General features: G+C 61.8%; 1 protein-coding gene across 6 annotated transcripts in view; it reads left to right on the top strand.

The window, feature by feature from the left end:
- Positions 1-17391, top strand: part of CAMTA1 (calmodulin binding transcription activator 1) — a 675317-nt gene that overhangs the window by 470736 nt on the left and 187190 nt on the right. For 5 of the 6 annotated variants that reach the window (XM_079777251.1, XM_079777253.1, XM_079777252.1 and 2 more), the window contains exon 6: positions 12334-12405. The exons of the other annotated variant lie outside the window; for it this stretch is intronic. In XM_079777251.1, coding sequence (XP_079633377.1) covers positions 12334-12405 — 72 coding nt within the window. The remainder of the gene's footprint in view (positions 1-12333; positions 12406-17391) is intronic. 6 annotated transcript variants of the gene reach the window in all.

Below are 17391 nucleotides of genomic sequence, written 5' to 3'. Positions count from 1 at the left end.
CGTCTTTCACGGAACGTGGTGTCTTCAGGGCTCCTCCAGGTTGTGGCGTCTGTGAGCGCTTCGTTCCTCTCTCTGGCGGAGCGATGTTCCGTTGCGTGGCTGGGCCCCACTGCGTGTGCACCCCCTGACGCTGCCGTGGCTGTTCCGCCTGCGTGAGGAGCCGCCGTGAACACGAGTGTGCTTGTTGGGGTACCAGCTGCCAGTTCTTGGGGACACCTCCCCGAGCAGCAGTTTCTATTATTAGCATGGTCATCATCAGCGTGGCGATCATTCCGTCCTACAGGTGAGGAAACGCAGGCTCGGGGAGCAGGAGGGACTCGGCCAAGGCTCACACCCCGAGTGAATGGCCCGGGCAGTGGGAGCTCGGAGAGGACGTCCCCAGGTGTTTTCAGCCCATTTGTTTGTTTTTGGGGGGGCGGGGGGCGGGGCATGGCTGGGTATGTCCCTGCGGCTCCCAAGGCAACCAAGCTGGCTGCCCATCCTGGCGTCTCTCGGGCCAGCGTCGGCCCGGTGGCGGGATCCCCTGATTCCGCGATTCCCTTTGGGTGTGTTTCTGACACGGGCCCGACTGGCCGTCTGATCCCGCGTGCTGCCCTCCCAGGCGGGCTCTGCCCTGCCGCCCTGTCTCTTTCTTAGGCATGTTTTTGTGAACTTGAAAAAAAATCGGGAAAAGGCCAACTCTCTCTGTCCAGCCCATTAATTCTGCATGCCCGGGCAGAATTAACCTTGGCAAGGCTTGGCGAGGAGAGGGTAATTCTAACCTTAGAAATCTGCTGATTAAAGCTGGTTTCAGGAATTCGATTCCACTTAATGTCTTGGCAGGGCGCCCGGCTTCGCATTAACACAGCCCCAGACTCGGGCCTGCTCCCCCTCCTCCCTAATAAACAAAGCCCCTTCGCCTGTTTGAAGCAACCATCCCTTTCCTGGGCTCGGGCTGCACACAGCTGCGGGTGCCGAGTGTCCTGGGTGCCTGGCCAGGGCCGGAGGGCGGTGCTGGGAGCGGGGTTCCCGCAGGCTCTGGAGGGAAGCAGCAGTTACAGCCCGAAATGTCGGCGCTCCGGGCCCATGTGCCAAGCAGAGCCAGCTGGTTTCCGGGCAGCCCCCCTCCCCCGCCGTGAGAACGCCTCTGGGGGCTTTGGGAGCAGCTCCTGGGTTATCCATGTCTCCCCAGACCCTGATCCTTCTGGGAACAGGGGACCGAGGCACAGAGGATGCGTGAGGACAAGGGCCAGCCGCCTGGAATGCACACCAAAGCCTCCCAGTGCCAAAGGCCACACCCCTGGCCTCCCCAGGGCCTCAGCGTCTCCCATTATTCATCCCTTCCGCTGAGATGTGCTGGGGCCGGGGGAGGGGGCGCCAGACCAAGAGTTACTGGGGGTTGGCGTCCTCTTCCTCAGTCCTCAGTGCTGGGGGGGCTCGGTACTGCCAGGGGAGACGGCAGGGGAGGGGGCGGGAGTCCCTGATAGGCACAGACCACTGGAGATCAGTTCCAGCCACTTGGCGAGCCCCAGGAAATAGGTCTCAGCAAATACACTTGGATGAGAGCAAGTCGGTTCCACTGTGTGTGTTTATTGTTTGTGTCCAGGGCCTTGAGGAAGGGTTGGAGGTAGGCACAGCCCAGACGCACTGGACGGGCCGAGGGACCAGCACCTGAGGTGGAGGGTACACCCGTGACGAAGGGCGCCGAGCTGCCTGGCACACACCGGGCAGGGCCTGGGAGGACCAGGTGCCAGGAGGGCGTTCTGAGACACGGAAGTGACCCGGGGAGCCCGTTCCCCAAAGCGGTCCAGCGCCTGCGGGGGAGGGGAGATGGAGGGCGGCCCACACAGACCCGGCTGAGGGGCCCCGGGGTGGGAAAGCACCCGGATGGACCCCCCACAGAGGGTGAGCCCGCGGCCCCTCCCTCCTGCCCCGTCTTCTGGGCTTGGATGGCTCCTCTCTAAATCTAAATCTACCTCATTATCAATTTTAGCTTCCCTTCCATTTTATGCCCCTAATTTATTAAACCTGGGTCCCCAAAACACAATAAAGCTGAAGCTCCAGGGATTTTATTTATATCTCTGAACATGATTTTTATGCCTTTTTATCTCAAACTTCATTTGATTTTTATCGCCCTCCTCACTCACAAGGGTCAGGCTGCAGCCACTTTAACAGATGAGCTTCCACTGGCCCAGCCTGGCCCCCGGAGGCGGCCCAGGTGAGGGGCCCAGGGGCACGGGCCTCTCTGAGCCCATCCTGTCCCCTCAACCTAGTTCCTCCCTTCCAGCCCATGCTGTAAAGATAGTCCAGAACTTTCTGTGAAGATGGGGGAGCCTCTAGGGTGAGAACTGAGAGTGCCTTTCCATGGTGCACCCCACAGCGTTTCGCCGGGTCTCTCCCCACTCCTCACCCAGACCCGGAGGCCTGGGGGGTGCCTCTGCCTTCTCTTCCTTCCCCCCACTAGAGCCCACCTGTCCTCCTGCCCAGCAACCCCCATCTGCAGGGTCTCCTTGGCACCCTCTGCTTGCCACGGATGCTCCGCCCCTGTGAGCCCCTCCTCTGAGCTCCCACGGACATAGGTGCCCAGGGCTCTCCTGTCCCCAGGGCTGGGGCCCACCGGCACCTTCTGCAGGGCCCAAGGTGGGTGTGCACGTGTCCTGGGCTGCCAGGTGCTGCCCTGGTCTCTTGGCGCTCTCCCTGGCACAGTGCTCGCCTGAGAGGGGAGAGTTGCCAACCTTGTGAAGTTTGCTGCCCCCCCATGGGTTTCTCTCTGCCCCTCAAGTCCTCCACTCTGAGAATCCCACCTCCACAGCCCACTGCGCCACCTGACCCGGCTGTCCTCCACTGTGTGCAACAGACCTTCTGCCCAGGAGACGGGATGGATGCCTGCGGGTCACTCCACTCTAATAAATAGGACCTTGGGCCTCTGAGGCCCAGCTCCCACGCCCGCAGAGAGGGGCTCATGCCACCTCCTCCAGGATTGCAACGGGGCCCCAGGCTTTCTCCCCCACCTCCCGGGTCACCCACAGCACCCAGCACAGGGACATTTGATTACTTGGCCAAAAGCCCGACTTGATGTCACAGAGGATCAGGCCACCAGGGTGTCAGGCCGGGGGGGTGTGGGGGGGTGGGCAGGTAACCCATCTCCCAGGAAGGAAGTCCCCAAGGTCCTGGAGAATGAATCTTTGGGAGCCTGCCCACCCCGGCCAGGGGAACCGCCCACGAAAGTCCGTGCTCAGGGACTATTTCCAGGGGAGGGTCTGGTCCCACAGGGGCAGCCTGAGCTGGGCCAGGGCTGGCATCTGCCGGCGTGACCCGTGGGCCTCGGGGCGGGGCCCTGGCCAGCCCCCTTGCCATCTGGCGCGGCGCCCTGGTGCAGCAGGGCCTCGCTGCTCTGGGAGATGCCGTCGCAGATTGTCTGGGAGAGAGGCCGGTGGACACCCGGTCAATGACGATCCAATATGCCAGATCTCCCCTGTCACCCAGCCCCGGAGGCTGGATCAGGCTGTAACCCATTTAGCTCAAACTAATTTTAAAGCAATTCACTATTTAACAAGTTCTGAGGCCCAGTCTTTGCAGGCGGCGTGTGAATGGAATCATTTGGTCTAATCTTAGATTAATGTGAACCAGGTCCTTCGGCGAGGCCAGTCCCAGGAGCAGCCCGGGACTCATCCATCCCTCGTCTTTGACAAAGGCAGGCCCTGCAGCCTGAGCTCAGCCATCGCAAGGAGCCAGGGCTCTGGGCCAGACTAGGGTGGGCTGGAGTCTCCTCACCTCTTCCCAACCACTGCTAGCCCGTTCACCTTGGTCTTCCCCCAGGGTGCCTCTGTGCAGGGCGGATGTAGAGTAGAGAGAGAGGCAAGAAAATCTCCACGCCGTCCCCCATTGTCCCCACAGATCTTCCCAGCGCCCCCAGGACCTGTCTCGGCGTTCTGGGTGCCTGCTTGGACCGACTTCCGCACCGAGTAGCAGCTGGTAGGGGGAGCTCGGGAAGGTGCTGGAGGGTTCTCTCTCCCACCTGCTTCCCCTGAGGATGTCAGAACTGTGGCACCACATTTCACCCCAGCCTGGGAGCCCTGCAGCTCTGCCCGCTCAGGTGCCTCCTTGCCCCACCGCGAGTCCTGGGGCTCACAGGCCAGGCAGGGGACAGTCCTACCTGGCACTGTCATCTCAAATCTGGAAGAGAGACACTTTCTTGCCTCATGGGTCACACTGGACCGCTGGGCTCTTGCTCCCCACCACCGACAGACAGCCCAGCTGGGTGGGGAGATACAGCGAGGGCAGGACAAGGGGAGCTGTGGGGCCAGAGCCGCAGTTCTAGCCCTGTGCCTGCCCTTGTCCTTGAACTCTACAAGCTTCCCGTCCTCCTTCCAGGAAACCCCCCTCCGTGTGCAGAGTCGGGCTGTTTGGATCTGTTTTGTGTGTTGTCTGGGGAGCCCGGACACCACTGGGCCAGTGGACAAGGACGGAGCCGTAAAAACCACAAGGCCGTTGCTTCAAATGCAAGGCCATCTGCCGGCTGCTCGTCATGGGTCCCGTGGGGGGCCTGCAGAACAGGCTGCGGACTCACGGACTCAGCCACCCAATGTCGTCCGCACGGAGGACTCGGATGGGAAAGCTGGGAAGCGGCTGGCAGCCTTGCCCAGACCATGCTCTGTGCTGAAGTGGCCCTTCTTGTCCTCCTGGCCTCGTCCTTGCCTCCTGCTGTCCACCTCATCGCAAACGTCACTTCCTCTGGGGTGACTGTTGACCTTCATGGAAAAGGGGACTCTTCCCTCCTTGGGCTCCATCACACCCTCCAGGGCCCCTCGGGCTTGGCGTCGGGCTGTATGGATCTGTTTTGGGTGCTGTCTGGGGAGACCGGGCACTATGGGGGCCAGGCCCTGAGGCTGGCACAGAGCAGCCTTCGGTCAAAGCTCCTTGACGGGAAACCCACTTCCTCGGCCTCCTCCTCCATCTGAGCCAGACCTGCCCGGCCCAGGGTGGTCTTTTCAGAGGGCATGGCTCGCACTGCCCCTGCTCATGCTGGGAGACTGAATGAACGGCCGCTGCCCCTCCGTCACTTCAGAGCAGGCTTAAATCATCCGCTTCTCGGTGGATTTTTCTCCCTCCTCTGTTATCTCCTTTTCCTCCGTCACCTTTATGCCAGAACACATTTTTTAAAACTATTCATCTTTGTCACGCACACATCAGATTCAAGTGCGAGCTAAGCCGGCACCTAAAGATCTATTTGCACGCTGATTGCCTTTGCGCAGACGGCCACCTCCCCAGTGGGGAGAGGTGAGAGTAGTGGAGGGCGGGGGCACTGGGAGCCGTGGGGTACTGGAGGACTGTGGGAGCCAGAGGGCCGGGGGCGGGGGGTGCCACCACAAGCTTCCTGGTGCGCTCAGCCCCCTGGCTGTGGCTGTTGGCGGAGGCGGTAGCAGTGGGACTCGCCTAAGAGGATTATGGGTGGGGATTTGATGTAAGCACCCGTCTGAGGACACAGCAGGCATTATCCCTGCATTAGAGGAGGCTTTTCGGGGAGAGCGGGGAGCTGGGAATGAGCTTTCACTCAGGGGACTCGGAGAGACACTCACTGACTGACTCAGGCTGGCCCAGCCTTCGAACTCCCAACTCCCCAAAATGCAGCCCCTCCCAGAGTCCCAACCTCCCCCCAACCATGGCTTCCCCAGATCTCAGCCTCTAGACTGTATCCCTCCCCTGCTCTTGCTTTCCAGGGCCTCCACATCAGTAGTACCTCCCGTGGTGAGGGGGTGTCCCGTAGTGAGGGGGTGTCCCGTGGTGAAGGGGTGTCCCGTGGTGAGGGGGTGTCCCGTGGTGATGGGGTGTCTTGTGATATGGGGTGTCCTATAGTGATGGTGTGTCCCGTGGTGATGGGATATCTCGTGATGATGGGATGTCCCGTGGTGATGGGGTGTCTCATGATGGTGGGATGTCCCGTGGTGATGGGGTGTCTCGTGATGGTGGGATGTCCTGTGGTGATGGGGTGTCCCATGGTGATGGGTGTCCCGTAGTGATGAAGTGTCCCATGGTGATGGGGTGTCCCATGGTGATGGTGTGTCCCGTGGTGATGGGTGTCTCATGATATTGGGTGTCCCGTGGTGATGGGGTGTCCCGTGGTGATGGGATGTCCCATAGTGATGAAATGCCCCGTGGTGATGGGGTGTCCTGTGGTGATGGGATGTCCCATGGTGATGGGGTGTCCCGTGGTGATGGGATGTCCTGTGGTGATGGGGCGTCTCATGATATTGGGTGTCCCATGGTGATGGGGTGTCTCGTGATGATGGGATGTCCCACGGTGATGGGGTGTCCCATGGTGATGGGGTGTCCCGTAGTGATGAAGTGTCCCATGGTGATGGGGTGTCCCATGCCATCAGCACAGGAGCCACTCACTGCACATGGCCATTGAGCACTCAGAATGTGCTAGTGTGATGAGGGGCTGAAGTTTCAGTTTTATTTCATTCTATCTCACTTGAATTCTTTGAGCAGCCACACTGGCTCATGGCTTCCATGCTGGATGTCGTCTCTCTAGAGAGACCCACCAAGCAATACTGGGGATGTCATTCCGGAAATCCGAAATCCGTGCAGTAAGGCGCTGGGCTCACACTCTCCCAGACACGGGGAGTCGCTGCCTCCTTGGGAGGGCCCCAGACACCAGTGGAAGCTCTCCCAGGGCATCGGGGTGCATCCCAGCCCTGCCCACCGCCTCCGGCTGCTGGACCCGTCCCCTGGGCTGTCAGTTATGAAGCGAAGGCGCTCGTCGGTAGGAGAGGCCGCGCTCTGGTCCGGGCACTGCCGAGTGCTGGTGCCTTCACACAAGGCGTTCAGGGTGATGGCAGCGGGACACATGATCTGCTCGGTACCCACGTGTTCTTGTTAAACGTGGTCTTGCATTCCACGTGCGTGGCTCCTGCTACTCCTTGCTGGCCATTAGGGACTCACACTGTGGAATCCCGCAGCGTTTACGGAGCACCGGCTACGTGGAAACGGCTGTGGGGAAGTTCGCACAGGACCGTGCAGTTCTCACTCTCTGATCTGAGGGTCAGGGGTCGGCCAACCCAAGGACCAGACCTCGCCCACCTACCTTTGCACAGCCTGTGAGCCAGGAGTGGCTTTTAGATTTTTTAATGGTTGGGGCGGGGGGAGTCATAAGAAGAATATTCATGACAAGTGAAAATGATGCAAAATTCAAATTGCAATGCCCACGAATGAAGGTTTGTTGGGACGAAGCCAAGCCCATTCCTCACCCGCCTTCTCAGGCAGCTTTACAACAACCATGGGACTCACAGGAGTCTCTACCATCTGGCCCGCCCCAGACAGTCGGCAGCGCCTATGATAGGTGGGACAGGACTGGGGGTGTGGAAAGTTAAATGACAGCGACGATGTAATGATGAGCCTGAGGCAGAACCCATATCCCCATGGCTGCCCCTGAGCCCTCCCACTGGCTGGTCAGGGCAGGCTCCCTGGAAGAGGAGGATCTGAGATGGACTCAGGCTGTGTGGCTCCCCTGGGTGTGCTCCCCCGGGAGGTAGGCCGTGCGAGGAGAAATGTGGGAGAAGCAGCACCGGTCTGCCCGGGAGTCAGCTGTTTCCTGGAGCCAAAGCCCAGAGTGGAGGGGTCGGCAGGAGGGCTGAGCTTGTACCTGAAAGAGAGAGAGGGAGAGGCGGCGGGGGTGGGGAGGGGGACCAGACAGACAGACAGGGAGAAAGATAATGGAGAATCAGCCACGTCACATGGAGCCATTGAGAGCCGGACAGCACAGGTTGTGTCCCAGGGTCCCGGCAATAAAGCCATGCCGCGGTGTGCCCTTCCTTGGCCCACGGAGGCCGGCGGCTGCGGGCCCTGATGGACCCTCCGGCACACGCGGGATCCCGGCAGCTGAGTCTGTTGGGAGATGCGTGGCCCACGCGCCCCTCGGAGACGAGACGCCCCTTTCGCGGTGGGAAGTGTTGATGTGGAGTGAAGGGAGCTCCTGTTGCTGTTGGTTTCCCCTGTAATTCTATCTTTCCTTTTTATTTAAGAAGAGAAAAACGCCCCATAGTGTCATAAAAGCAATTGTGAGTATTTAAGAAGAACTACAATACTTCCCCGCTCAACTGCCATGTGAGAGCGGAGCTGTCAGGCCTGCCTTCCCCCAGTCGCGCGAAGCTGGCGCTGCCTCCTTCTGCAGGCGCAGGCCCCCTGGGCTTCCTATAAATAGCAGCTGCTTTCTCGGGCTCTGCCTCTGTACACACACACACACACACACACACACACACACGGGACGCACGGCAGGCTTCCCCGTGCACACCGCCACACGTGTGCAAACACACACACACACACACACACACACACACACACACACACCCCTGTATCCCGCAGCCCCAGGCTGTGTCTCTCCCTCCAACCACAGCCTGGCCCCCAAATGGAAAGCTCAGCCCAGGGAGCCCCCAGGGGACCCCGGAGCCTGATCAGAAAGCCCCGGGAGTTTGTACAACACAGATTGCTACAGACAAACTTGATTGCTTTTTTGATTAGTGGGTAAAGGGAATGGATTTGATACGCTGCCTCGAGAAATGCTGTGCAATTAATCCCCGGTCGGCGTGGCGATGACATTGTCATACGGGCTGGGAACGGCGGAAAGGCGGCCGAGTGAGGACGACGCTGACAAAGGGCGCCTGGGATCAGGGCAGGTCCTGGTGTGGCTGGGGGTGGCGTGGTGAACGAGAGGGGAGAGGGCCAGGGGTGGGGCACCCAGCATGGCCGTGCCCTCCAAGCATTGCCAAGTCCGTGCCCCCTGCTCTGTCCACCGGAAAGGCTGGGCTCGGCATGGCAGACACCAGCCTGGGTGGACGCCCACTGCCCACGATGCCCAGAAGGTTCCAGCCCAGACCGAGCCCAGGTCTCTGCCGCTTCCTGCATTCTGTGTGTCTCCATTTGGGTATCTTCCGAGCCCCTCAGAGTCACCAGGTGGAAATCTGGTCAGCCCCTCCCCGGCAGCCTGCTGCACGCCCCCCCCTCCCCCCGCTTCCTGCCCCAGTGAACTGCACCACCGTGTGCCCATCCACCAGCCAGAAGCTGGATTGTCTTGATGCCTGGCGGACGTGGCTGTGTCCCTGCACCCTGGTCATGGGCCCGCAGCCTCCGCCTCACAGGCCTGGCCCGGCGCCCGGCCTCCCTGGCTCTGCCCCCCGGCCCCACGGCTGCCACGGGAGCTCCGAACCCCACATCAGATCCTGGCATCTTTCACCCCCGCTGCCCTGGGTGAGGCCCAGCTCCTTGCTGTGGCTCCTGGCCTTTTGTGATCTGACAGTTTTGACCCCCTGCCTGGCCCTCCCTCTTCCCCTCCCCCATGCACTTCCCACTGAAGTCCACCCTAGCGTCCTGTCCTCATGGCAGCCCCTCCGGCCCAGCCTGCTGTCTCACCTCCGGCCCCACCTGCTCTCCTGCCATCTTCCCTTGGCCAGCCCTGCTCATCGCACAGCCCCCCGGCTCCTCTGACCCCCGTCCCAGCTGCTCTCCACCCTCAGCCACCCAGGAGACAGGAGGGGATGCTCCCATCTCACAGCCTGGAAGCAGTATCCCAGCTGGTGAGCGGAGGTCTCCCACCCCAGACAGGACCCTCCTCTCCGCAGCCCCTCCCTGCTGCCTGCGCTCACCCGCAGACTCCCCCAAAGGCCGTCCCAGCCACGCAGCCCTTAGGGCAGCGAAGGCAGAGCCAGTTCCCAGGATGCTTTCCCAGTGCGAGACTTCACAGCACCAGGAGCAGAACCTTCCCTGCCTCCGGTCCTCCCCGGTGCCAGGCTGTAGAGCCAGGGGTCCTGGGCGAGCCACTGGGGAGAGCTCCCAGCCACCTCCCTTCAGGAGCGTCCAGCCCAGGACACAGCCCACAGCCCACAAACGTGCTGAGCAGGGGCAGAGTCCTTGGGGGGGGCTCTGGGGAGCGTTCCCTTCCTTCCTCGATGCCTGTGACAGGCCTGGGGCTCCTTGGGGGTCCCCTGCTAGCCCAGGTCCCCTCTCCTGTCTTCCCAACATTGTGCTTCTCGGCTGTACAGGCCAGAGACGTGGGAGCCCAGGGTGGTGGGAGCAACATCTAAAAATAGAACAGGCAGTTCTGCACGAGGCCCGAGGGTGCCTCTGGTTAAAATGCATGAGCCTTGATGTAGAAACAGCGATCTTTCTTTTCAACATCCTTTGCCTATTGGATGGTTCTGGGCAGTTCTGGGGAGGGAGGGTACCCGCGAGAGGGGGCAGGAGTGACGGGAGGAGGGGGGGGCAGCGTGCGTCCTTTTGGTGCCCTGCACAGAGGGACACACACAGTAGGTGCTTGGAAAATTCTGGAGATTATTTCATGCAAGGTTCAAGGATGCTGCAGCCCAGTGGAAGGCAGCATGTCTCAGGGAAATGCTGCAAATCAACCAGGTTCTTTCCAAGTTCAGGAAAGAGCAGTGGAAAGGGGGAGGGGAGGAGGAGGGGGAGGAGGAGGGCGCTGCGAACTCTCCAGAGCCATGGTTGGCAAACTGCGGCTCGCGAGCCACATGCGGCTCTTTGGCCCCTTGAGTGTGGCTCTTCCACAAAATACCACGGCCTGGGCGAGTCTATTTTGAAGAAGTGGCGTTAGAAGAAGTTTAAGTTTAAAAAATTTGGCTCTCAAAAGAAATTTCAATCGTTGTGCTGTTGGTATTTGGCTCTGTGGACTGATGAGTTTGCCGACCACTGGTCCAGAGGAATGAGCAGGGGGGAGGAGCAGGGGGAGCTTTATTTCCAGGGGTCGGGAGAGGCTTCCCTCAGCCATCGGGGTCCCCCATTTGGCTGGTTGCATGAGAACAGGCCTGGATCTGCCCCCGAGACCAGGCAGGTTCCGGAGGAGAAGGGCGGCAGCCAAAGGCTCGCAGACACCGGTCCGAATGCGGACCTCCGTGGGCAGGAAGGAGCGCGTTATCAAAAATTAAAACTAAAAAAAAAAAAGCGGGGAAAAGTGTACTGAAAAGTCAGGGAAGAATATTGCCTTTTTAATAATAAATACATTCCGTGGGCAAGAATTGCAAGGGAATCGTTTAAATTAATTTCCGCTGTGTTTGTTTGGTGTGTGCGGGGCGTGCGTCCCAGCTGACAGCGATCTGTGGAAGTGCTAACATATTGGAAATCTGATTTCTTGCAGCCAGAATCCCGTAGTCTAAAGTGATTTCTCTTTCAGCCTGCTAACCAGACAGGCAGGGCTCAGGCTCCTCGGGGATCAGCTCTCACCTGGGGCTTTGGGGTGTAAGGTGTCGGGGGAGGGGGGGGCTCAGCAGAGCTGGTGTGGGGGTGGAGGGACGGGAGTGAGGCGAAGATGAGCATGGGAGGGAGGGCCTTCTCGCTGCCCTCCCCCTGCTGGACCATGTGTCAGGGGAACCCCCAGCGAGATGGGAGGGGAGCACTCCAGTGGAACTGGAGGCTGAAAGGCAAAGGCAGAACCCCTCCCACTCACACTCCCAGCGTTGGTGGTGAGAGGGCCTTGGCTGATGTGTCGCTCCCACCCCTCCCCCACCTCTGCCAGCGAGCCGGCCCCACGGTGCGCAGTGCCGTGTGCCGTGTGCGGGCATCGCCCCTGAGCACGGCGTGCGGGCCTCGCTGTCCCAGCAGGCACTCCACCCTCTGGGTGTGTGTCCCTCCTCACAGCCACCCCACACACCGCCCCTGAACTTGAGCTCCCACCCACCTTATTCCTATATCCCACCTTATATCCCACTGGCTATGGCTGTTTCCTAGAACAAATCCATCTGCCAGAGATGCTTAGAACAAACAGATCTGTGAGTAAGCAAACTGTAAGTGAGAACCAGAAAGCGGGGTGTGACAGGGGCCCTCGGGTCTGCAGGTGAGACCTAGGGATGCGGCCTCCCCAGCCCCACACCCCGGGGCTCCTACCAGCCAGGGCGGCCCCGTCCAGTCTGACGCTCCTTGGCCAGGAGAGGTGTGGAGTGTGTATGTGAATCGACTTTGTCACCTTCAGCCCCTCCCGTCCACCAGGGGGCCTTGACCGAGGCTCTATGAATGAACCCCAGGGTAACTCCAAGCCCCTAAAATCATAGGAAAATGGATCCATATGTGCCCTCCCCTGGCCCCTGGCTTTTCTGGGTTCTCACGTGCCTCCGTGGCCCGCGAAAGGGTGAGCGGCCCAGCTGCGCATCACGTGTGCTGGCTGGCACTCCCACTGTGCCTCAGACCTCCCACCCCTGGCTCTCGGTCCTGGGCCCAGACGCACAGGCACCTGTCCTTGGTCCCCCGGGCGCTGGCCCTGTCTGTGGCCCTTTCTCGCTCCTTCTCTGTTGCGCGTCTTCCTCTTTTCCTTCCCTCTTTCCAACTGAATTCTCGTTTTTCCTCTCTCCCTAGTGCTTGTACGGCTGCTATGTCCATTCTTCCATCATCCCCACCTTCCACCGGAGGTGCTACTGGCTCCTTCAGGTAGGTGGCCGGGACTCGGTGCTGCTTCCGTCTCCGGTGCTGGGAAGGGTCTGCGGAGGGACCGAGTGGGGGCTCCTGCGTGCAGCGGCCCTGGCCAGCTTTCCCAGGGACGGTGGTGTGTGCTGAGGCCAGCTGTGCGGCTGGCCTGGTGCCGTGTAGGGTGCCAGGAAGGGGAGAGAACCTGGAGGGGGTAGTCCTCACCTGCCCCCGAGAGTAAAGCCTCCGCAGGTGCTTCCAGGTGCCTTGGCTTCCTCTGGATGAGGACAGAAGGACAGGAGGACGGCTGAGCGTCCTGCCCCTGCCCGGGGAATGCCCACTGGCTGCAAGCTGCACCTTCCTTTTATCTTGGGGGTCAGTGGTTGGCATGTGTGGAAAATCGGCTTCTGGGGGCACAGCAGTTGCAGTTGGATTGACTCGGATCGATTGGGAAGTTTGTTGGGAGAGGAGGTGCTCCTGGCTGGGGGTCGGGGGGTGGGGGAGGGGAAGGAGTTCTGTAATCCATTTGTGATGTCTGCCGTGTAGCAGGAGGGAGGGTGGTGTCCTGGTTGCACAGGGTGGCCTGGTTGCCGGATCGCTGTCCATGGTGCTGGTGCACAGCCTTGCCCAGTCCGATCTGGGCGCCAGCCTCTTCCAATGGGTGGTCATGGCTGGTCCTCCGACCTGCTCGAAGCGGCTGCTGTGTGCGTGGGGAGGCCAGAGGGATGCCTCCAGTCAGGCTAGGGCTGCGTCCTCAAAGCTTGGCCTCTGGTTTGCAGCTGCTGTCAGAACCCACCCTGGGGGGGCCTGGCACCATCACCCAAGTTCTTGCTCCAGGAGTTGCTGGCTCTAGCCTTTCCCACCGTGAGTCCACTGTCTGCATCCGCTGTGATTCAGGTTCACCAGCCCCCAGGCCCCAGCGCTCTGGGGGTCTGCCAGCCCTTGGGTGTGGCATGTGTTCAGAGAGGACAGCCTCAGAGTGTGGGGGGCAGGGGGGGCCCTGGTCCCAGGGCAGGTGGCCTGGAAGGTGCCCCAGGCCCAGAGCCGTCTTGGTGTGGACGCCGAGGCTCCCCTGCCTCCAAGCCCTTTCCGCCCTCCCCCAGTTCCCGGAAACAGCTGTCTGTGGTGGGACAAGTTCATTAGCAGGTGACGCCGAGACTGTCCAGGGCCAGGCTGAGCTGCAGACACGGTTTCCCAACAGCCTGCCCTCTCGCCGGTCTCCGGGTCTGTCTCCCTTGGCGCTGGCCTGGGAGCACCTGCCTTTCCAATTGCTCGGCCCCGAGCGCCTGTGAGCGGGACCGGCCGTGGTTGTGGGATGATAGTTCCCTGTCTGGGTCATAGGAACGGGCTCCACCATTTAGCACGCGGCTTTCTCCTGTGCCGGGGGCGGCGGGGGGCAGAGTTGGGTTAGAGCCTGCCCGGCCTCCAGGCCACACTCTGGCTACACCCTCCTTCCTGGGCCTCCAGCCCCTGGTGGGTCCTGTTCGGGCTCTTTCCCCTGCGGTTCTCATGCCCCATCAGCACCTCCCAGCGCTCCCTCTCTGCCGGCTGCCGCCCTCCCGCCAGCCAGCCTCCCGGGGCGCTTGCTCCCCCCTCCGGGCCCTCTCCCACCCCCAGGCCTCCGCCCGCCGCCTCTCATCCCATCACACTCCTGTGATGATTTAATTCCACTACAGTTACTTTCCCGGAGTCAGACACCACCAGGAGCCACAGGGTCTCGTTACTCCCAAACCGGATCCCACTCAGTCGGGCGCCTCGAGCCAGGTTCCCCTGAGATTCGGGTGCCCCTGCCCTGTTTGTGGGGCCAGGTGGGAAGTAGGAGGGGTCCTGCTCCCTGGGGCGTCACCCCCGCCCACCGTGTGCTGGAGACACACCTGGGGGGCGTCTGCGTGTCTGGGTTAGCTACCTTCCGGCTGGTGGGGAGCCCGCGTCTCCCCAAAGGCCAGCGTCCCTGGGTCCAGTTTCTCCAGGGCTAATCCGGGCCTGTTTCCTCTCCCATCCCCAGGGGACTCTCAGCCCACCCCCTCTGCGTCCTCGAGGGTCACTCCCGGTTCTGTGAGCAGGAGACAGGAGGGAATGCTCACGGGTGGGGCCCCCTCTCCCCGCTCATCCTGGGCAGCAGGAGGCTGAGGATCCAAGGCCAAGGCAGTGAGCGTGGCTCACGTCAGCTGCTCGGGGCAGTTTGTTCGGTGCTAATGACACCAGGACCAGGACGGCGGGCCAGGTTTCACGTCTGACAGGAAGCAGGAAGGGAGCGTGAGACACTGGCCCCGATGGAAATGGGCCCGAGTTTTCCTGACAGCAGTTACCCAGAGGAAGAGTGTGTGTGTGTGGGGGGGGGGTGTCAGCACAGAGACGGCGGAGAGCTGAGAAGGAGGCGGCTCAGGTGCCAGCTTGGCTCCCAGGAGGCCAGCCCGGTGCCCGGAACAGCACAGCTGCCGGGAAAGGGGAGCGGCCTGGCACCCACCTCACACCCCACTGCCCAGCGCGCGCTGACTGCGGGGCAGGGGAGCCTTCAGAAAGGAGGGGTTTGGAGGAGGGTGGGGTAAAGGAGGGTTAGTTCTTCAAGGAGCAGCCCCTCCTCTCCCCGCTGCTGTCCCAGCACAGCGGCGTCTCTGCCAACCTGCAGGCCGGGGGCTCCTTCCTGCCTCCGAGATCCTCAGACTGGTTCCGCCGCCCCCAAGGCCACGTGGCCCAGCGAGACGTCTACCGCCCAGGCCAGGACTCCAGCCAGGACTCGCTGCGGGGGACCTGCCACCCTCTGTCCCCCAGGGGCCCGCACAGCCTCAGCCAGACAGGGAGGGGCCAGGGCCTGCTGCAGAAGCCTGCGCCCCCCACAGGGAATGGGTGGGCTTGTCAGACCCACACAGAGGTCAGCTAGCCTGCCAGAGCAGAGGGTCACGGAGGTGACAGGAGCTGAGCGGCACCCAGAGTGTCCGAGTGACCTGGCTTTCAGAGAAGACCCCTCTCTCTCTCTCCCTCTCCCTCCCTCCCTCCCTCCCTCCTTTGCTAATAAATATTTGATCAGGATGTGAGCAGGGCCTCCCGAGTGACGCCACTGAGGCCACTTTATTAGCCCGCAGGTGCATGAGGTCACCGCTGTGACTGGTGGGCACCACAGGAGGTCACCTGCCCAGGCAGCATCTCGAGACCCCAGGCCACTCTGGGCCCAGATCACCTGAGCTCAGGACACTCCCCAGCCAGAGCCGGGCCTTTGGCAGATTCGCCTGCCACCTCGAGATGCCCCCGGGCAGGCGAGCACACACCTCCACCTGTTGCGTCGTCAGCATCGCTGGGGGCCCGTGTGTCACAGCTGGCAGGCCCCGGCTCCCTGGGACTCGCGGCTGCATTGCCTGGGAACGCGCTGAGACCGGAGAGGGCAGGGCCGGCCAGGTCACCCGGCTGCGGGAGGTGGCGCCAGGCTGGGATAGGCCGCCCACTCCTCAGCTCTGCCTCCCGGGCCTGACCGTGGTCACCTCTGCAGCTGTGGGTCCCTGAGCTCTGCTGGGCCGCTCGGGGCTGGGCCGCACAGCACGGCCCGCATGCCTGCCCTGTGGCCTCTCCTGTGGGGTTTCCCTATGCCTTGGCTCAGGGCCTCCTGCTCCGCCCTCTGTGCCCTCCCCCCTGCCTGCTCCCAGGAGGCCTGGCCTCAGGGTGGCCGTCCTCCCAGCGCCTCTGGCTCCCGGGGAAGCACTTTCTGCTTCTGCTGAGTGTCCTCCACTTTGCCTTGTCCTCCAAATGCGTGATGAATGTCTTCTGTGCTCCATGAAGCGGGGAAGCCGGGGGCCGGCGGGGGGGGGGGGGTCCCTGTGTGTCTGCCCCCTGCATTCGGGGCTGTGGGGATGCCAGGACCAGCTCACTGGGTGGAGGCGGCGGGGGCTCCTTCCCAGCCCCCTGGCCGCACACAGAGGCCTACAGGCTGCGCAAACCCTGTGCACCCCGGGCCCGAGGACAGGGCTCTCGGGTCACTGGAGGGTGGCAGCCGTGCGGGTCCGAGTTTCAGGGCATTTCGGTTATGGGGAGCTGGGCTCTAGCCCTGAAACCCCTAGACACTGGAAGTTGGGACCACACAGCCACTGGGGCACGGGGTGTGGGCCCTGAAGGAGAAGTGAGTGGAGGGTGCCAGGGGAGGCGGGGCACCAGGGGAGGCGGGTGGGGTGGGGGCCAGAGAGGGCGGCGTTCCAGGTGGAAGGAGAGCCCAGGCAGGGAGACAGCTGAACGAACAGAGGAGGCCGCGGCACAGGGTGCCCAGCCCCCAGCCCGCTCATCCGCCCCGAAGACTGTCACTGGGAACGGACAGTGGGGCGTGTGTGGAGGGGCTGGAGAAGAATTGTGCAGCCAGAGGGACATTCTCGAACTGCCTTCCCGTCCCGGCTCTATTCTAGCCAGCAGCTTCCATTTCTTTCTGCATTTAATGCGCCTGAATAATGTGACAAGGTAGACACTGGGAATTTACTGCGCTCTGCAAAGCCGCTCAGTTCCATTAAGATCTCGGGATCTCCGCCAAGGCGCGACGCGACTTCCCCCTCAGGCATCTTCCCCTGATTGCAATTTACGATGCTGAGGCCTCCACGGGGTGGGGGGGGGGGGGCCCTAAGCCTCCAGAAACACACGCTGTTCCCCAAAAGTGGCCATTATTCTCTCTAAGGAAAGTGCCTGGGCATCTTCCAGAAGATTCCCTCATCCTGATCCCCCTCCTCTGGGGACAGGGACAGCCAGGGAGAGGCTGCAGTTGGCTTTTTCAGCAGCCACCGACCCAGAGGATCTGCTGGGAGCAGGGGGCAGCTGCCTGACCTTCACCTTGCACTTTGCAGCTGTAGCCCTGCGGGGGGTGGGCACTGAGTGTGGGGGAGACAGTGAAGAAGTGGGGAGACTCCCTCTGGCTACCTGCTGGGAGCCCCTGGCCCTGTGGTCCTCCCAAGCCCATAGTTTGGATGCCGCTCCACCTTTTACTGCCATGGGACTCGGGCTAAGGGAGCTCACCTTTGCGAATCGCATCAGTCTGTCTGT

This window comes from Cnephaeus nilssonii, assembly GCF_951640355.1.
Source record: "Cnephaeus nilssonii genome assembly, chromosome: 7".
Classification (NCBI taxonomy): Eukaryota; Metazoa; Chordata; class Mammalia; order Chiroptera; family Vespertilionidae; genus Cnephaeus; species Cnephaeus nilssonii.
Note: the sequence above shows the minus strand (reverse complement) of the source record. Positions and strands in the feature narration are given on the sequence as shown.